Below are 17,840 nucleotides of genomic sequence, written 5' to 3'. Positions count from 1 at the left end.
AAAGACCCCTCCTAGGTATGCATGGCCGGCTTCTGCCGCAAGCAAGCCGGTTCGCCTTGTGCCAGCATGGCTTCAAAAGTGCTAGGGGATCTCCATGAGGAGAGTTTCCCATCAATTGAGATTTTACTGCATGTAGAAGAGGTTTAAACCCTCAACTTATGGGAGGTAAGAGTTAAACCTGAAGCATGTGACCAATGATGTCAACCCAAGGGCTAATCTTTTTCACCCACATAATTCTATCTGTTACACATTATAATTATTAATTGGAATTGAAGAATCATTTGCATTCGAAGTAAAAAGCTACTGTAGGTGCCTAGTCAAAAAAGTAAAATCTAGCACAAATGTATGAATTTATTACAATTTTATTTGGAACAACACCAGGCATAATGCAGCTATTCCAGCAAGCGCTTATGCTTGTACCAAGCCATGGCAACGACATACAAGAATATGCAAGCAGCGGTGCATCCAAAGACTACGGAGAGGAACTGCGGAAGCCCAGTTTCAAATAGCTTAATGTGAATGTTCATGCCCAAAACACCTGTCACTACAATAAAGGCATTCAGAAGCACACTTGCTGTCCCAACCTTCACTCCTGTTTCCAGGATTCGGTTCTGCTTGTCATCCAGGTTTATATTTATGTAGTCTTCTGTGTCACCAACGTACTCCGCCAGCTTCAAAGAGTGTAAATTAACAAGTGAACAACAAATCAGAATGTAGTAGTTCATGTTTGGATATAAAGGTAGAAAACCATGAGGCCAAAATCATGCATGGTAGACAATAGCAAAAGCTAAGAGAGGTTGTTTCTGTCCACCATGATTTTGTCTCATGTATCCAAACATACACTTAATAAATGTGATATATATCGCGTGAGAATAAATGATGAATGGATGCATACCGCAGATAATTTGTTGACTGTGCCACCGATTTGCACAAAGTATGCTCCCAACAGCATTTCAAGATCCTCCACATTCCGGTTCTTATTGCTCACAGAAGCACTGTTGGTATTGCCGGCCTGGCTTTCATGGATTTCGCTACCAGCACCAAATATTTGGCCGCTCGAGTACTCATCAGCACCATTTTGTTCATCTTCATGATCACTTGTAGAATCTCCACCACGTTCCAATGATATTTCAGGAGGAGTTCTGATATAATAACAATCCAGGATTTAATTAGAGCACACAAGTGTTATGGTAAGAACCATGAACAGCATGAAATTTAGCCTTTATAATATGAAGTTACGAAATCAGGTTCAACCAAAATGGGTACTACATACTCTAATTTATACCTCTGTATATACCTGTCATTTATATCTGGTTGAGGAACTTGAAGATTCTCCACGTCGTCGGCGTTATTGATGGATGAGACAGAAGAATTCGGATAATGGTGTTGAGCTAACTTGTCTGTGAGAAACAGCTCAGCCATATCGTCATCATCATCCAACAAGTTCTCTATTTCATCCTTTACCTGAAAATAAATAATTAAGCACATCTTTGCACTATCAATCAGGAAAGGATCCCACATGATATTCATACACTAACAACATCCAACAATTGACATTATTAGTTCTAGCAGAAATGAATATTGAGCGAAAATGATTTCTCATTGATTAGAATGTGTGTATTACATCCTTATATACAAAGTACATTAAGTTAATCATAACTAACTATGCTAACTAATCCTAACTGATTGGTAAATAATCTAACACATAAGCTCTACTCCAAATAGACATGAGTATACATTTCAAAGACAGTTGGAAAAACACTCAACATACCCTTTGAGCACGGGAAGTTAAGGCAACTAAGCGGCTCTTAATTTGACGAACGTATTCCAAATTAAGAGTACTGATCTTTGTAGTCAGTTTATCTAAGGCATTATGAGCCTCTTGCTCCAATATTTGTGTCTGCGCAAAAACCACGACAATAAAAGAGGAATCAATCAGGCTGAGCCCTTTCAGATACGAGTTTATTGGAAGCTGATCTACTAGAAAATGTACTAATAAGCTTCAATAATCCAAATAGGTACCATAGCTACAAAACCAAGTAAGTTGAGAAAATTGTTACCATCATAATTGAGGAATTAATATGTATAACTACCTCATTTTCTAAGGCGCTACAAACAGACTCAATGCATGCCTCCAGTGCTACGAACTCAAATGGTAGAATCTTCGTGCTGCTATCTTCCTGTATTTCAGCTTCACCCTCCCCATCTCCACCCCCCTGTAGATTCATTTAATAGCATTTGACAATATGATAGAGATAAAATATATTAGAGGAGGAGCAATGCTGAAAATTAAACAGTTTGAATGCAAGGTTTACGATGATATCCCGGAACACAACAATTCAAAGAATCAAATTTGACTATGTAGAAAGGCAACAGATACATAAGTCTCTCTGTAAATTTGTCGAACACATGGTGGACGTCAAGAATGGCACTGGCAACAATCGCCATGACATTTCTACTCATGTAGAAAACAAGCTATGAGAAGCAACGCAGCTCAGGTCAAGGCTTTGGAGAAGAACTTCCATGTAGAAAACAAGCTCGAACCAGATAGGAAGGTGAAGCTCGCAAAGGAGCTTGGCTTGCAACCGAGGCAAGGTTCCAAAACTGTCGAGCTAGATGGAAAACTAAACAATTGCAGAAGGACTAACTAATAATTAAGTAAGTTGCAACTTAAACTGAATTAAATATTAGAGTGAATGATTTAATTGTTGGACGCTGATAAGTGTTGGACGCTAATAAGTTCGTCTCCCAAAGAGAGTAGTACTGATCTAATTGTGTAAAATATTAGTGTACATGATAAACTTGATTGGCGTTTTATCTAATCACATGAACTAATATGATCGTCATTTTACATTATTAGAGACCGCGAGGATAATTTTTAAGTCTAAAGACGAAATCGTCAGCATCCAGCACTTTTAGAAACGGATTTAACCATTCAATCTAAATATAGATATAAAATTTATTTATCCATGTCAACTTTTACTTGCATGTATCACTAAGGTGCTACACCCATAAAAACTTCAAGACATTAGAGAATTTGCCAAGTAGTATACGTAGGTTTCTCTAATAGTTAAATAACCCTATATGCTTAAGAAAAGTGAGCTAGAAGTTAGATATAATTTTTATTTGAATTATTATGAATAATATTATCGATCTACTTAAATGAAACTATCTAAAAACAGAGTTTTGACTTTTTCATACAACACATTTTCTCTTATTTATTTTTCACTCCTTCTATTCCTATTTCTCTCTTCTTTTCCTACACATCACCTATCTTATCTCTCATTTATCTTTTTTTTTCTTATGTATAATTGAAAAAGTGTCAATATATACTTATTAAAACAACACCAATATATAAGAGTAAATGTATTAGAATTAGATTCCCTCCTCTAGTCCACTTACATCCAATTCAAGGTGTAGAAGAGTTCTAGCTCAAACCTAAATGTGTAAGCGAGTTGAATCTAATTTGCAAACCCGATCAGCGACACCGAGTAAAAAGAGAGTTAATTATCATTGTCATCTAAGCTGGTTCAATTTATGTTCCTTATTGGGTAGAAATTTGATTTATGTCCTCACATTAGAGAAATGTTAGGATTAAGTCATATCGTCGAAAAGATTGTCTTGGATGACGTTCAGGGCATGCGTGAGACGACTATGTGTAATTATTAATTAAAATTTAATTTTTATGTGTATAATTAATAATTAAAACAAAAACAAAATTATTGATTAAAAATTACAAAAAAATTCTTAATCATCTAACATGAGTTTTTTTCATCACTTTCTCACTCAAACTCAGCACTCAACCCACTAATTAACTCATCACCGTAGGTGCAACGTTGAACATTGATCGACATGCACCTTTGTTAGCCCGAAACTAAATCAAAGCAGACCCAAATCAATCCAATTTCATATGTTTCCCGGTTACATACTCTTTGTGAGATAACCTATGTCTCTTAATCAGTAAAATTAACTTGGGTCAGAGCACAACTAATTGGAAATCAAACAAAGTCTTCTTAATGTTTTCTTATAGACTTACACCTTCAAAAAGAACCAATCCAATGAAATGTTTTGAATAGATTTACACCTTTAAGAAGACTAATAATGACCACATCCACGCAAAAATTGGGATTTAAATTGATGATGATAATAAATGAATAATAGTACTAACCTGTGAATGAGTACTAAGAGATTGAGTGCAGGCATGGTGGTGATGAAGAATCCGAGCATGAAGTTCATCAACAAAAGGGATGACAGAGGGGTCCCTGGAATTGAGCAAGAGAACTTGTTGTGCAGTGATAATAGCCTTGACATGCTCCAAGTTGATCACCATTGCTCTCTCACGTCCCATTATGGCAGAAGGGTGTGACAGCAATGGGTCCAGAATCCGCAGGTCCCGAGCAGATAGCCCCGTCCGCCGCAGAATGACCTGCTTTCCAGCCTCCATCTCCTCTCTCTGGCCGTCTCCACCAATCACCAGCCATGTTCTCGCCGTACTTCCCTTCCTTCCAATCTGTCTCCTCACTACCACCCTTTCACCCATCTCTCCCCCTCTTTGGTTTACCTCTCTAGCTCTAGCTAATTAACTTTGCAAAAACTGCACCCCATCATTATTTTTTTTTTTAGATGAATCATTATTTTTATTATTATTATTATTATTGAAAATGTACAATGTTTGGTGTACAGGCCAAATGATATAGATGACTAGAGTGATATTGGAAAAAAGTTAAGTAATTGATGTGGTGTAATATGAAGTAAAAGATATAGATAAAATTGAGGTGTATCAAATGTGTTGTTACAGTTAATGATTGATGCGTTAGGACTCTATTATATATTATTATTATTATTATAATAATAATAATTAGTACTAATAAGAATACTATTAATGTTAATATTATTATTATTATATTGTTAATATTAATATTATTACTTCTTTCAAAAAAAATTATTACTACTACTAATATTATTAATAATTTTAATACCATTTATATTATATTATTATTGCTATTTTATATTTTTATTATTATTATTATGGTTAAATAATGTGTCTCGATCCAATCGGTGTCTGTCGTAGTGGTAAGAATGTTGTTTAAAATCCTAGGTCGAAACTTGGATTTCTAAGAGTCGTACTCTTGGAGAGACATTTGACTTTCACCACATCCGGGTCGAAATTGCGATAACAATTTAATACACAAAAAATTGCATATCATTTTTCATTCTCATTTTTTTACGGGAGTTGAGATGAGTGACATTTTAAGAAATTTTCGCAAGAAACGCATGAGTAAGGACAACACTCATTAATTAAAAAGACTTGTATTGTTACGGTAAAGAAAAATAATTATATTAAGATATTACATATTGGGAGTGAAGGGTAAGAGAATAAAATTACAAAAAGAACTGAGAAAATCTTAAGCCTACCCTCTAAAGATGGTAGCTAGAGATCCTAATGGGAAGAACACCTCCACACCCCACCCTCCACACTAAATTATTCAACATTTCGAACCGAAAAGTAAAACAACTCTTGTCATAAAATCAAGATGCAGAGTCACATTCTCATTGATAAATCTCATCACGTTGTCTGAAGCCTAAAATCAATAAATTGCCGATTGCTAAACCATCACAAGAGAGAAAAACCACATCAGCAAAATACAGGGTATACCTGTGGAAGCAGAGTAGAAAAAAGCTGATGAACTATAAATCTTTAAAATTGCTCAAAGTTTTTTTACCTTCTATTCATTTCATCCTTCAATCTTCATCACTCGCATGTTAGACAGCATTACTCCTCCTTGTTCTGAGACGCAAAGACCAAAGACGGGTCTTGAAATCCATTTGATCTTGATCTTCCTCAAAAGAACAAGCCTGATCCTCATCAATTCTCTCCATCTTTGTTACCTCAGCAGAAGCACTATCATTCATTTTCATTTTTCTATTATACCCCACAAGCTTCATTTGATCTCCATTCGTCCTCGAAGCATTATTGAAATCTGAAATCTGAGGATGAACAGCAGGATTTGCAGAAGCTCCAACACCATGTCCATACCCTCCAGCACATTCCACAATACTTTTCATATATGTTTGCCTTGCTTTCTTTAGAACTCTAACGGGGGCTAACATGAAATGCTTCAACTTGCTCTGCTTTTGCTTGCTTGTTTCCTTCTTCGTCATGGTTGCTTTGCTCCTCTCTTCAAGAATTAATTCAAAATCTAGCTTGATATAAGAAGATCATCAATATGTGCAAATATGTGTAATGGGTGAGCTGTAAGAAGTTTACTATTTAATTAATTTGATTTGATTTGGATCGGACGGCAACGTGGGGAAATCTGATAAACATATATTAAATATAGAGCTTACCATTAATTAAGGGTACGAAATGCTAACATATCAGAAACTCTAAACATGATGATATTATTTAAAAGGAAATTTCAATTCATCAAGTACTTATAAGACAGCTAGATTTTCTTAAGCATTTAGCTAATAGTTTGATTCTCATGATGTAGTAAACGGTATGTATAGGGAAGAATTTGTTTGAAATTTTGAGTAGTCTACCCCCTTTAATGTAATCTAGAATAGTATCTCATTGTTGCCATTGTTTGATACATTGATGCATGCCAAAAAAGAAAGGAAAGTTCAATATATGATCGATGATGAAGTAGTTGTGCGGAGATTGGATGTGTATAAAAAAAAAAGGTGGTTGGTTGGTGCAGTTCACGACTTAAATCAAATAAAAAAAAAATTTAACATTATGACGTGCCATGGTTTAAGCGATTGATTAATAATTATGATCCGATAAATCAAGATTTGTTTATAAACCTCTGCAGTGTTTATAAGTCACTAAAGTAAACTCTCTTATTTTACATTTTCATAATATTCAATTTGATAAATAATTTAATTGCAGAATAAATCTATAAATTTATATAATAGTATAGACTCCTTTTATAAGAAAAAACTAGAGAATCCCTAATTCTCATTTTCTTCCACGCTCATCTTCTATGTAGTTTTTCTTGTGCAACAATCTCATAGGCGAGGTAGATGATCGTCGTGCGGTGGCGCACGTTCGCTTCACTGCGTTGCTCACCACCTTCGTTGGTGGTTTTTCAACTTTCAAGTGTTCAATTGTTCTACATTAATCTCGATTCTCAATTGTGTTGATGGAATTTCAAGACTATTTATTTTGTTATATGATCATGTTATGTTTTTGCATATGTGGTGTTGCGGTTCTATCTTTGAACAAGCCATTTTTATGATGCCCTTATATATGTTGTTGGATGAAATGCCTCATTGTTCGATTAGTATGGCCCTTCCTTGAAAACAAGCTAAGTGCAAATTTTATTTGTGTGCCATAAAAATGGAAAGGATAGATTTTATTTGTGTGCCATAATATAAAGAATCATTAAACATATAATATAATTACAGAGACAATATTTAATTAATTTACATACAAAATATTTATTTTATAATTTAATATTTATTGATCGTTTCGGCTTAATAATACTTCATCAATTTAAAATGATTGTTGTTTTAGTTTTTCTTGTATTTTTTAAAATGATTGTTGTTTTAGAAATTCAATACTATTAATTTATCATATTTTCTTCAATTATATACCCTTATTTAATATAATATTTTTTTTTGAAAGTTGAAAGGATATTATTAAGATAATGCCAAGAGAAAAAATTCTCAATGCCAAGTACGCACCACCCCAACAGCAAAGGGGATGGGCAACAAAAGTAGCAATAGAGCAATATATTCAACAAAACAAGGCAACAAACAACACGGGAGGGCTGGTTCTACCTATCACAAATTAATATAATATATCTCATCTATTATCTACAATTTTCACCTATCACAATTTTCATCAACTATTTAACCTATGTTCCAATCTTTTGCCTACTTGGGAGGGATGGTTCCAAGTTTCTTTATCCTTATTAATATAATTGATCTTTCGAAGAAAAAAAAACTATCATTCTCTCTGTTTAATATAACTCAACTTTAAATAGGGGTGTTATAATCAAATTTTATATGATTTAATAAGTTTTAAAACGGTGCGCGTCTCCTTAAACAACAACCATTTTGAAATTGAGGAATACTATTAACATAATAATAATAATAATAATAATAATAATATTATTATTATTAATAATGTACCATGGATTGTAATTAATATTTTTTAATTAAAATAATAGTTAATAAGTATTTTTATCAAAACTAAAATATACCAATATATAAATATTAGGTGGACATAAAGAAGAATTTCAATAATAATACAAATAATTAGAGCTCGTTTGGTGGTCAGATAAGATAAGAGCAGGATACGATAAATGATTGAATAAGGACATGATATGATAATAGCAGAATAGACTCATATCCTATAATGCGTTTGAGGTGAAAATGATATTGATAGGATATGATAGAAACAATGAAAAATATATCAAAATTTTCTTTTAAATTAAAAATTCATAATATTCATAAAATGATATCCTATTATGTCAGGATAATTTCTATCCTAACTCCCCCCTCAAAATAACTTTTACACATGATAGACATGATAGGAAAAGGGATAAGATAGTGTTATCGTATCATGCTGCCGCAACAAACAACAAATTACAACAGGATAAATACTGCTATCCTATCATGTCCACCAAACGGGCCCTTAGTTTTATTTAACATTTTTGAATAAAAAATTAAGTAATAATATAAGTATATTATATTTAAAAATCATTTTTGAATTTTTTTTAGTTTATCATTCATAATTAATATTATCATGAAATGAATGCCATTTTTTTATTCAATAATTGATACACTGAATAATTTAGAAAATACTTCAAAATATTTATGATTTAAATTTTAAAAATTAAATAATGATATTATAAAACAAATCTCAATTGTATTTTACTAAAGGTTATAACTATATTTATAAAACTATTAATTAATTAATTTAGTAGGATAAAATATCATTAAATTTATTTAAACATTAAATGATTGAAATGTAATGCAATTAATACATTAATATTAAATGAACATAAATTAATTATAAATAAATATTTTACTTATATATAAATAAATAATAAACAAATTTATTGATTGTAACCAAAAAATAATAAATATATTTATTGATAATATTAATAAATTTATTAAAATTAAATTTATATTTATCATCCAATAATACATGTTTAAATACTATCTAATAATTAATACTAACAAATTTCTTTTTTCCATTTTTCCATTTATTCTTTTTAGTTATAACTAAAATAATATATACTTAATTCAAGAATATTATTTTTATATTTTTTAAAAAATGTATATTTGGTGTGTAGTTAATTTAGATATGCTTTTTTTAAAAGTGTTAATTCAGATATGATTAAGAATTTAAAATGGTTTCAAAAAAAAAAAAAGAATTTAACGGCCCCTAGTTTATATAAATATTACCATCCAGCTTAGCTTATAGCTTAGCTTATAGTACTCTCACGGAGAAAAGAAATTTTTGTTCCTAGCGTTAGTTAATTTGAAGATGGCCGGAGCCAGAAAAGTTCTACCCTTTGCCACAATTTTCTTCATTATTTTACTATCAGGTAAATTCTGAGGCCCTTTTCTTTCCGTTTAGAAGAAAAGTAGATTTTAATCTAAGTAAAAATTTGATTATTTAATGAGGTTTGTTTTTTGGTTTGCCATCCAAACGGTTCGTCTTTGTTTCTCATGAGGAGTTTTGTATGTTTTGCTCATGAGAGGTTTGTTCTTATGGGATCATCTTTTAATTAATAATATTGTTCTGTTTAATTTCAAAAAAAAATTGATTATTTATTTTAGAGATGATTATAAAAAATAAAATCTAATTTATATTTTATTAAAATTATTAATAATAACATAATTTGAGTATGATTTGTAATTTTTTATCTTTTCTACAAACGAGACAATTTAAAAAAAAAATAGCTTCTCCTTATAATCTAAAATCTATTATTTCAAAAAATAGCTTCTCAAGAAAAGTGATTTGCTTACTAGAAAACGTAAAGTAATGGGCTCTAAACCGAACATTAAACCCATAGAGATGTACTAATCTCTCAAATATATTTTGACAACTAATGATAGATGTAAGGGGGAGGGGGATAACAAGTATTAACAATTTAGCAATATAACTATCGGTTTGTATGGCAGATTTGTATTTCTCTAATAATATTTTTTTTATTAAATTATTAATTCCTTTTTTATGAGTCATCATAATTTCTTTTTTATCCTTACGATTGGTAGTTATTTACAATGCATAATTCTTATGTAAACTTAATTTATGTGGAATCAGGTTGTGAGGAAGCAATGAGTTTTAATTGCTGCAGTGACAACCATATGTCTGACTGCATTCCAAATACTGAAGCTGACAAACGTTGTAATGAACTTTGCTCAAATGGGAAGTCCTGCTGGAATGGAGGATTCTGCAAACGTATTTGGCACAAACATTATTGTCATTGTTATTGCTAATTATTTTCTTAATATCATCATGATAAATAAAGGGTTTAAGAATTGTACTAGTGATCTAGATATAATTCTTTGATTGGATAATAAAATATCATATTTTGAGTTTCAGTGTCAGATTGATATAATTTTTGTGTTGGATTGTTTTTTTAATTTACCAGTTACGTATATATCTTGTTTCAAAATATAATAAAAATACGTATATATCTGGTGCATTATAATTTTTTTTTTCGAGAAACAAAGATCATGAATTGATAAGAGAATATCTTGGGAACAAAGCTCTTCGTGCAATATAAATATATTTTGCATTGAATAATGAATTGTAAAAATTAAGGAAAATGTTCAAAATTATAAGGGAATATATGATGTTTAAATTGATTAAATATTGTAGTGATTATTTTTAAATAATTAATTGAATAATATGAATAGATAAGATTTCAGAGTAAAATTGGAGTTGATTATTGCAGCCAGGGGCTGTGTGAAAGCCAGGAATTTCGTGGCTTGAGAGATAGTTGTTTACTTTTGAGGAACAAGCTATGTGGGAGGTGGAGGTCGAGGAGGGTCCATGAGTTTATGCTTGGCATAGTTTTCTTGGGTGTAAGTTGTGTGCGGTGTGGTATTGCTTCTTGTCTTTTTTTGCATGCTGGTTTTTATGGTGCTGCAGGGTATTGTACTTGATCTGTTCTGAAGCAATATTGTGTGATTCCCTTCTCGGCTTAATTGCACTTTTGGTCCCTCACATTTGCCTTTTGTGCGGTTATCGTCCCTAAAGTAAAAAAATAGCAAAAAAACTTCCCTCACTTTGTCAAACGACATCACTTTTGGTCCTTCACCCCTATTCTATCCAAATTTTAACGGTTTTTGAAAAAAAAATTAAAAAAAACTTATATTTTCAATCCTCTTCGTTCACCTTCAGGCTTCAACACCATCAAAACCCAAAACATTGAAACCCAATTTCTGAATCAACTCATTAATCTATTAACACTCATTTAAATCACAACAAAAACATTAAGGATCATGTAAGAGGAACGTAATGCTGGATATGCAATGAGAAGGCTTGATAGAACAAAATTTGGTAGAAAGGGGTGTCAAATTCCAAATCCATGATCCTTATAACCTTCAGTCTTGCTTACTTCATGTCACAGATCTAAAAACAACGATAACCTCTTTCAGGTTCCAGATCCAGGTTGTAACACCCCGATTTCCAGGTGTCACTTTAGTAACCAAAAATAAACTTTACGCGGAAAACAGGTAATATTTTTTCTCGATTGATTCCTTTAAATAAAAGCGATAAAGAAATAAAGACAAAACTCAACACTAACTAACCAATATACATCAAATATAAACATGTACAGCCTCAGCTGCACTTCCACGTCACGCGCACTCGCAGTGACTCCAAAGTAGTGTGCCCCGTAGGCAAATATATACAGATCCAGAAGTGTGAGTAAAAGTGCCACAAGTACAGTCATCCAAAAGAAAGTCGGCCTCAGAATGGCCTAGGCAAAGACCCCTATGGTCCGACTGACTCACTGTGATTCCTCGGTAAGAGAACCACACAAAAAGTCATGCGTCGGGAACCTACCCAGTCCCAAAGCAAAACGAATCAGAGCTCTACACAAAATATGACGCATGCCTAAACCTACCCTCCCGGTACCGAGTCCACAGCGAACTGAAGTCGGCAAGTTGAAGCTCAGCTCCATGCGTCGCAGAACTCCTTTCGTCAGACGTCCACGCTCGTCAGTCCGGTCCTCCATGACCCTTCCCCGGTGCGTCGCCTGATGACCCACAAGATCGATCACCCAAGCGGTGGGGGCATGTCGATTGTAAGACCTGGATTTTCAGAACAAGCTAATTTCCGACTCACGCGTAGAATCAGTGTAAGCGTGACAGAAGTTTGATATTTGAGAAAGATTAATGAAGAAGAAAGTTCAGGAATTGCTTGAGGAATGTTGCGTAGTCATTTTAGGAATTAGAGCGAGTCGTCTGCACACCCGCCTTATGGCAAGCGTGTCCAGAATAGGCTAATTTCGCTTTAGAGCAACGTTTTAAGTGAGATTTCGAATCCTTGGAAAATTTAAAGATTTTCTTTATTTTTCCTTCGACCAGCATTTCATTTCGGAACTCTAGACTGTACGCACGATAGTATTCACTTTTCGGAAGTCCGACGACGCTAATTTCCTTGCTTCGAAACCCTAGATTCGAGCGATGGATGAAGACTTTTTCTATTCGGGACTTCTAACGAAGTTTCCGTCTGCGTTGCCAGATTTTTTTCGACATTTCCAATCTTTCTTCAGAAGGAAGTTTTGTCGTCTGAGCATCACAGCAAAAAGTAGTTTAACGGGACAGATTAACTTACACCGCCTTTGGGATTTTTGATATCGTTTTTCCCAAATCATAGATAATTGTTTTGAGTTCTGGAATTCAGACGCCAGAATCTCTCTTAAAATTCCTCGGTGGACGTGCTGCAAAAATCGGAATCGCGAAATTTTCATTTTCCCGCGATTTCACCCGCCTATAAATAGCTCGAAAAAGCAAAATCTCTTCATTCTCACCCATTCAAGGCCGCGAGCAAGGAGAGAGGAGGAGAGGAGAAATTTTCGCGAAAACTTGACCAATCTTCGTGCAGTTCGTCCCTACTTCTAGGTATTGAGGTGACTAGCATGAATCCTACCTCTGTTTACTGTTTCTGTTGCGTTTCTGAAGTCGTTTCTGTGCTCACAGTTTTGAGCTTTTTCTAAAATTGTCCGATTTCCTTGATTTCTTGGTTGGGTTATGTTCCTTATGTTCCCATGAGTCTAAAACCTCTGTCAGTAATCGCCGATTGCGATTCAGTTGTCCAAGATCTGAAAAATTGATTCAAAACCCCATTAGTCGCACATTTCGAAACTTTATTGTCGAAAAGCTGTAATCTGACTTCGTGCCTTTAGGATTTGTTGTCACGGATGTCATGAGGATCAATGCTGTCAAATTTGTTTTCCGAACTGATAACTTTGAAGTTTTGAGCCTTTATTTTGGACCAAAATGCCCCTGGATAGTCGTATTTCGACCCGATTGTCCGAAAATTGTTCCGACAATTTCTTTGCCTTAGTTTTACCCTAAAACTACCTTGTGAATTGATTTAGATCGAAGAAAAAGTTCGAAAACCCTATTTTCCATAGTGGCCGAAACCTAATTGCTTGGGTACCGTGTCCAAAAATAATTTTTGGGTCTCTATGACCTGAGCCATTGCGTAGCTCTTTCAATTGTCGAAATTTTGGCGCCGGTTTCGTGTCATTCTGAGTTCTGTAGCTCGAGTTATGCTCGTTTTAGCGAACGAAGTCTCCGTTGTCAATTTGTGCCTAAATAGGAACTCTGAAGCTTTAGAGGCTTTCTTTACGATTTCGATTAGTATTAGTAGATCGTGTTGCTCCTAGTGAAGCTTGTGTTGATGATTGTGTTTTCTTTGTTCTAGGTTCGCAATTTCCATGCCCAACTTCTACTCACGAAGGTAAGGGTAACTCGGTTTTAGAGCGTCTTTGAGTCTTGCATGCTTTTATCGCACTGCCTGTGTTTGAGATGAAGATGTTTATATTGATTGGCAGATGATTATGATTATTATGCTGAATTTGGAAAATGTTTTCTGAGAGGCTTCGGCCGTTTACTGGTTTCTGTCGTTACTGCTTCCTAGTGGATGGAACATGTGGTTACTTTGGATTGGTCCTTGGGTGGGCTTTGTTATTGTCTGACTTGGCATATAGGGCTTGAGTCAAGTGGCGATGAGGAGGTGTGTCCTATCATTGTCCCATCTTGCGAGGTGCTAAGTGGCTATCAGGAGGTGTGTCCTATGATTGTCCCGTCTTGTGTGACGTTAAGTGGCGATTAGGAGGTGTGTCCTATGATTGTCCCGTCATGTATGACGTTATAAGTGGCGATGAGGAGGTGTGTCCTATCATTGTCCCGTCTTGAGAGACGATATTGATCGATCCATTTTGTTAGCAGCATATAGTTGCATTATAGGGAACTAACACCTGACCCTATGTTGTTGGATTTTCGTATTGGTTTATTGATATCTGATTTGATGTTACATTGTTGAGGTTATTATTATCTGAGTCCGATTTATGTTTAAGTTGTTGATATATGAGTTGAGTTATGTTGCTAGTTATTTACCATGCCAGGTAATTAAATTCGAACAGCATGATTTTTCTCTTTTATACATGGTAATTGCATGGAGTTAACCCTTTCTATTTGCTACTTGTTGTTTGGGCGCTTAACGCTATTAGGCGATGGAGATCCTTCCGCCGAGGCATAGCTACTCGAGTTGGAGATCGAGTTGTAAGCGGTGGAGTAGAGGTATGAGAAGCAGCTTTGCTTCTCTTCTTGTGGATTATGTTGGAGTCTCTTTTACTTTATGAGAACTCTGTTATTAAAGTCTTGCTTCCGCCACTGTTAAAGTGCGCATGTTTATTCTGAACCTTACTTATGGTATTGTAAACTATTATTACTGTATATCGGGAAACAAGTTATCTAAATAAAGTTATGGTATGTTTCCAACCTTTTAGCCGAAGTGTTTAGTTGTTTTACAGAAAAAAATTCCCTTGGTTTTTAGGGATTGCAGATTGGTCCTTAGACTTTGTTAGGTTACTAATGTGACTCCTCAGTTGAGAAATTGGGGTGTTACAATTGTGGTATCAGAGCTTTGGTCTAGAAAACCAGAGCTTTTGGGTAGAGTGCCTGCTTAAGATGTTTGAACTCTGAGACCGATTGATGGGGTGTCAATCGGAGGAAGAGTGTGCTTGATTACTGTTTATATAGATTATTTTTGAAGGTTATTCGTAAGTGAATAACCTTATGCTAGTTATTGTTAATTATACATTTGATATAAGTATATACATAGTTAGTTATTATAGAACTTTGTGTTGTTCTGGCATGAGTATCTGTTGTGGTCTTTGACTGTTCATGAAAACAGGAACAGGAGGTTTCCACAACCGATCGAGACTCAAGGTTCAGACAGCATGAATCCGATGGAGCAAGCTATTGCTAATATGACTGCCCTTATGGCACAACAAGTTACTAACACTGCTGCAAGGGAGGAAGCTGAAGCTCAACGTGCTGCTACTGCTGCTTTGGTGGCTGCACAAAACCAAGCTGAAGAGAATGCTCGCCGTGTTCAGCGGGAGGAACGTGAATTAGCTGCTGCTCAGACCAGGGGTCTGAATGATTTCAAGCGTCAGGATCCGCCGAAGTTCTCTGGGGGCTTCGATCCGGAAGAAGCTGACTTATGGCTCCAAGAGTTGGAGAAGATCTTTACCTTCTTGCGTACAACTGCAGAGATGAAAGTTGATTATGCAACCTACCTGCTAACGGGTGAAGCTGAGTATTGGTGGCGTGGGGCTAGGGCTATGATGGAGGCTGACCATCAAGCCATCACTTGGGAGTGTTTCCGTGGAGCTTTCTTGGACAAGTACTTTCCTAGAAGTGCTAGAGCCGCTAAGGAAGCACAATTTCTGAGACTCCGTCAAGGAGGCATGACCGTTGCTGAGTATGCTGCAAAGTTGGAGTCATTGGCTAAACACTTCCGTTACTTTAGAGGACAGATTGATGAAGGCTACATGTGTGAGCGATTCATTGAGGGGCTGTGTTATGAGCTGCAGAGGGCGGTGCAACCGCTAGGACTGAATCGCTACCAAGTGCTGGTGGAGAAGACCAAGGGGATTGAGGCCATTGATAATGTAAGGGGCAAATTCCAAGGTCTGAACAAGCCTTACCAAGGAAGTGGAGGTCCGGCTAGGACTAACCAAGGAAGAGGTGACAAGGGTAGGCATTTCCAGAAGAAGCCGTATGTTCGTCCTCAGGGTAGGGGGACAACTTCTGGGTCCTTTTATCCTGCTGGTGGAAATGCAATTGCACTAAGAACCCCATCTGGGAATCGGGAGGATGTGACTTGCTTCAGGTGCAACAAAAAGGGGCACTATGCCAACCACTGTTCTGAGAGTCTTGCGGCGTGTTGGAACTGCAACAAGCCAGGCCACACTGCTGCAGAGTGCAGGATTCCTAAAGTTGAGGCTGCTGCAAATGTTGCTGGGGCTAGGAGGCCTACTGCTGGTGGAAGGGTCTACTCGATCAGTGGAACTGAAGCTGAGGAAGACGATGGTCTGATCCGCAGTACCTGCGAGATTGCGGGTAATTCCCTTATCGCGCTATTTGATTCTGGTGCTACGCATTCATTTATAGATATAGCTTGTGCGGCAAGGTTAAAGCTAGAAGTGTCAAAGCTACCGTTTGACTTGACAGTGTCTACCCCTGCATCTAAGAGTCTAGTAACTAACACTGCATGTCTGGAATGTCCTTGGATGTACCTAGATAAGAAGTTTGTAGCAAACTTAATCTGTTTACCTCTCAAGGGATTGGATGTGATCATAGGCATGGATTGGTTGTCCCACCATCATGTTCTTCTTGATTGCGCCAATAAGGTAATTATCTTTCCCGATGCTGGACTCGCTGAGTTCCTGAACTCGTACTTTTCAAAGCTTTCTTTGAGGAAAGGAGCTTTGAGTTCTCTCATGTCTACAACCGTGGTGGAAGCTAAGGAGAATGGAGTACACGGAATTGCTGTTGTGCAAGATTTCGAGGATGTGTTCCCCGAAGACGTACCTGGAATACCTCTGGTCAGAGATATGGAGTTCACAATTGATATAGTCCCAGGCACTGGACCTATATCAATCGCACCGTATCGTATGGCACCGGCAGAACTGACTGAGCTGAAGAGTCAACTCGAAGATTTAACCAAGAAGGGGTTTATCCGACCTAGCGTTTCTCCGTGGGGAGCGTCAGTGCTGCTTGTGAAGAAGAAAGACGGAAGATCGCGACTTTGTGTGGATTATCGACAGTTGAACAAAGTCACGATAAAGAACCGTTATCCGTTGCCAAGGATTGACGATTTGATGGATCAGTTGAAGGGTGCTGCTATTTTCTCGAAGATTGACCTGAGATCGGGATATCACCAGATTAGAGTCAAGGATGAGGATATTCAAAAGACGGCGTTTAGGACACGCTATGGGCACTATGAGTACTTGGTGATGCCGCTTGGAGTTACGAATGCACCAGCTGTATTCATGGACTACATGAATAGGATCTTTCATCCATTCTTGGATCGCTTCGTTGTGGTGTTCATCGACGACATCTTGATCTACTCGAGGAATCGTGAAGAACACGAGGAACATCTACGTCAAGTATTACAAGTTCTTCGGGATAAGGTATTGTATGCTAACGCGACAAAGTGTGAATTTTGGCTCGAAGAAGTAAAGTTTTTAGGACATGTCATCTCAAAGGAGGGTATTGCTGTGGATCCCAGTAAAGTGGAAGCGGTACTTGCATGGGAGCGTCCTAAGACTGTGACAGATATAAGG

General features: G+C 35.9%; 1 protein-coding gene across 2 annotated transcripts; it reads right to left on the bottom strand.

The window, feature by feature from the left end:
* Nucleotides 1–86: 86 nt before the first annotated feature.
* On the bottom strand, nt 87–2,760 carry LOC130718240 (magnesium transporter MRS2-3-like). Of its 2 annotated transcripts, none has more exons than XM_057568769.1 (5): nt 2,094–2,760; nt 1,772–1,900; nt 1,286–1,464; nt 896–1,142; nt 87–671 (listed from the first exon to the last, which is right to left on the bottom strand). In XM_057568769.1, exons 1-5 carry the CDS (start codon nt 2,226–2,228, stop codon nt 393–395), a joined length of 969 nt encoding a protein of 322 aa, XP_057424752.1. In that variant the 5' UTR covers nt 2,229–2,760; the 3' UTR covers nt 87–392. The 2 variants fall into 2 exon arrangements, with proteins under 2 accessions (XP_057424752.1, XP_057424754.1); XM_057568771.1 differs by having other exon boundaries at nt 95–671; nt 1,298–1,464; nt 2,094–2,755.
* Nucleotides 2,761–17,840: the final 15,080 nt, after the last annotated feature.

The sequence above is a fragment of the Lotus japonicus genome, chromosome 5 (assembly GCF_012489685.1).
Source record: "Lotus japonicus ecotype B-129 chromosome 5, LjGifu_v1.2".
Taxonomy (NCBI): Eukaryota; Viridiplantae; Streptophyta; class Magnoliopsida; order Fabales; family Fabaceae; genus Lotus; species Lotus japonicus.
Note: the sequence above shows the minus strand (reverse complement) of the source record. Positions and strands in the feature narration are given on the sequence as shown.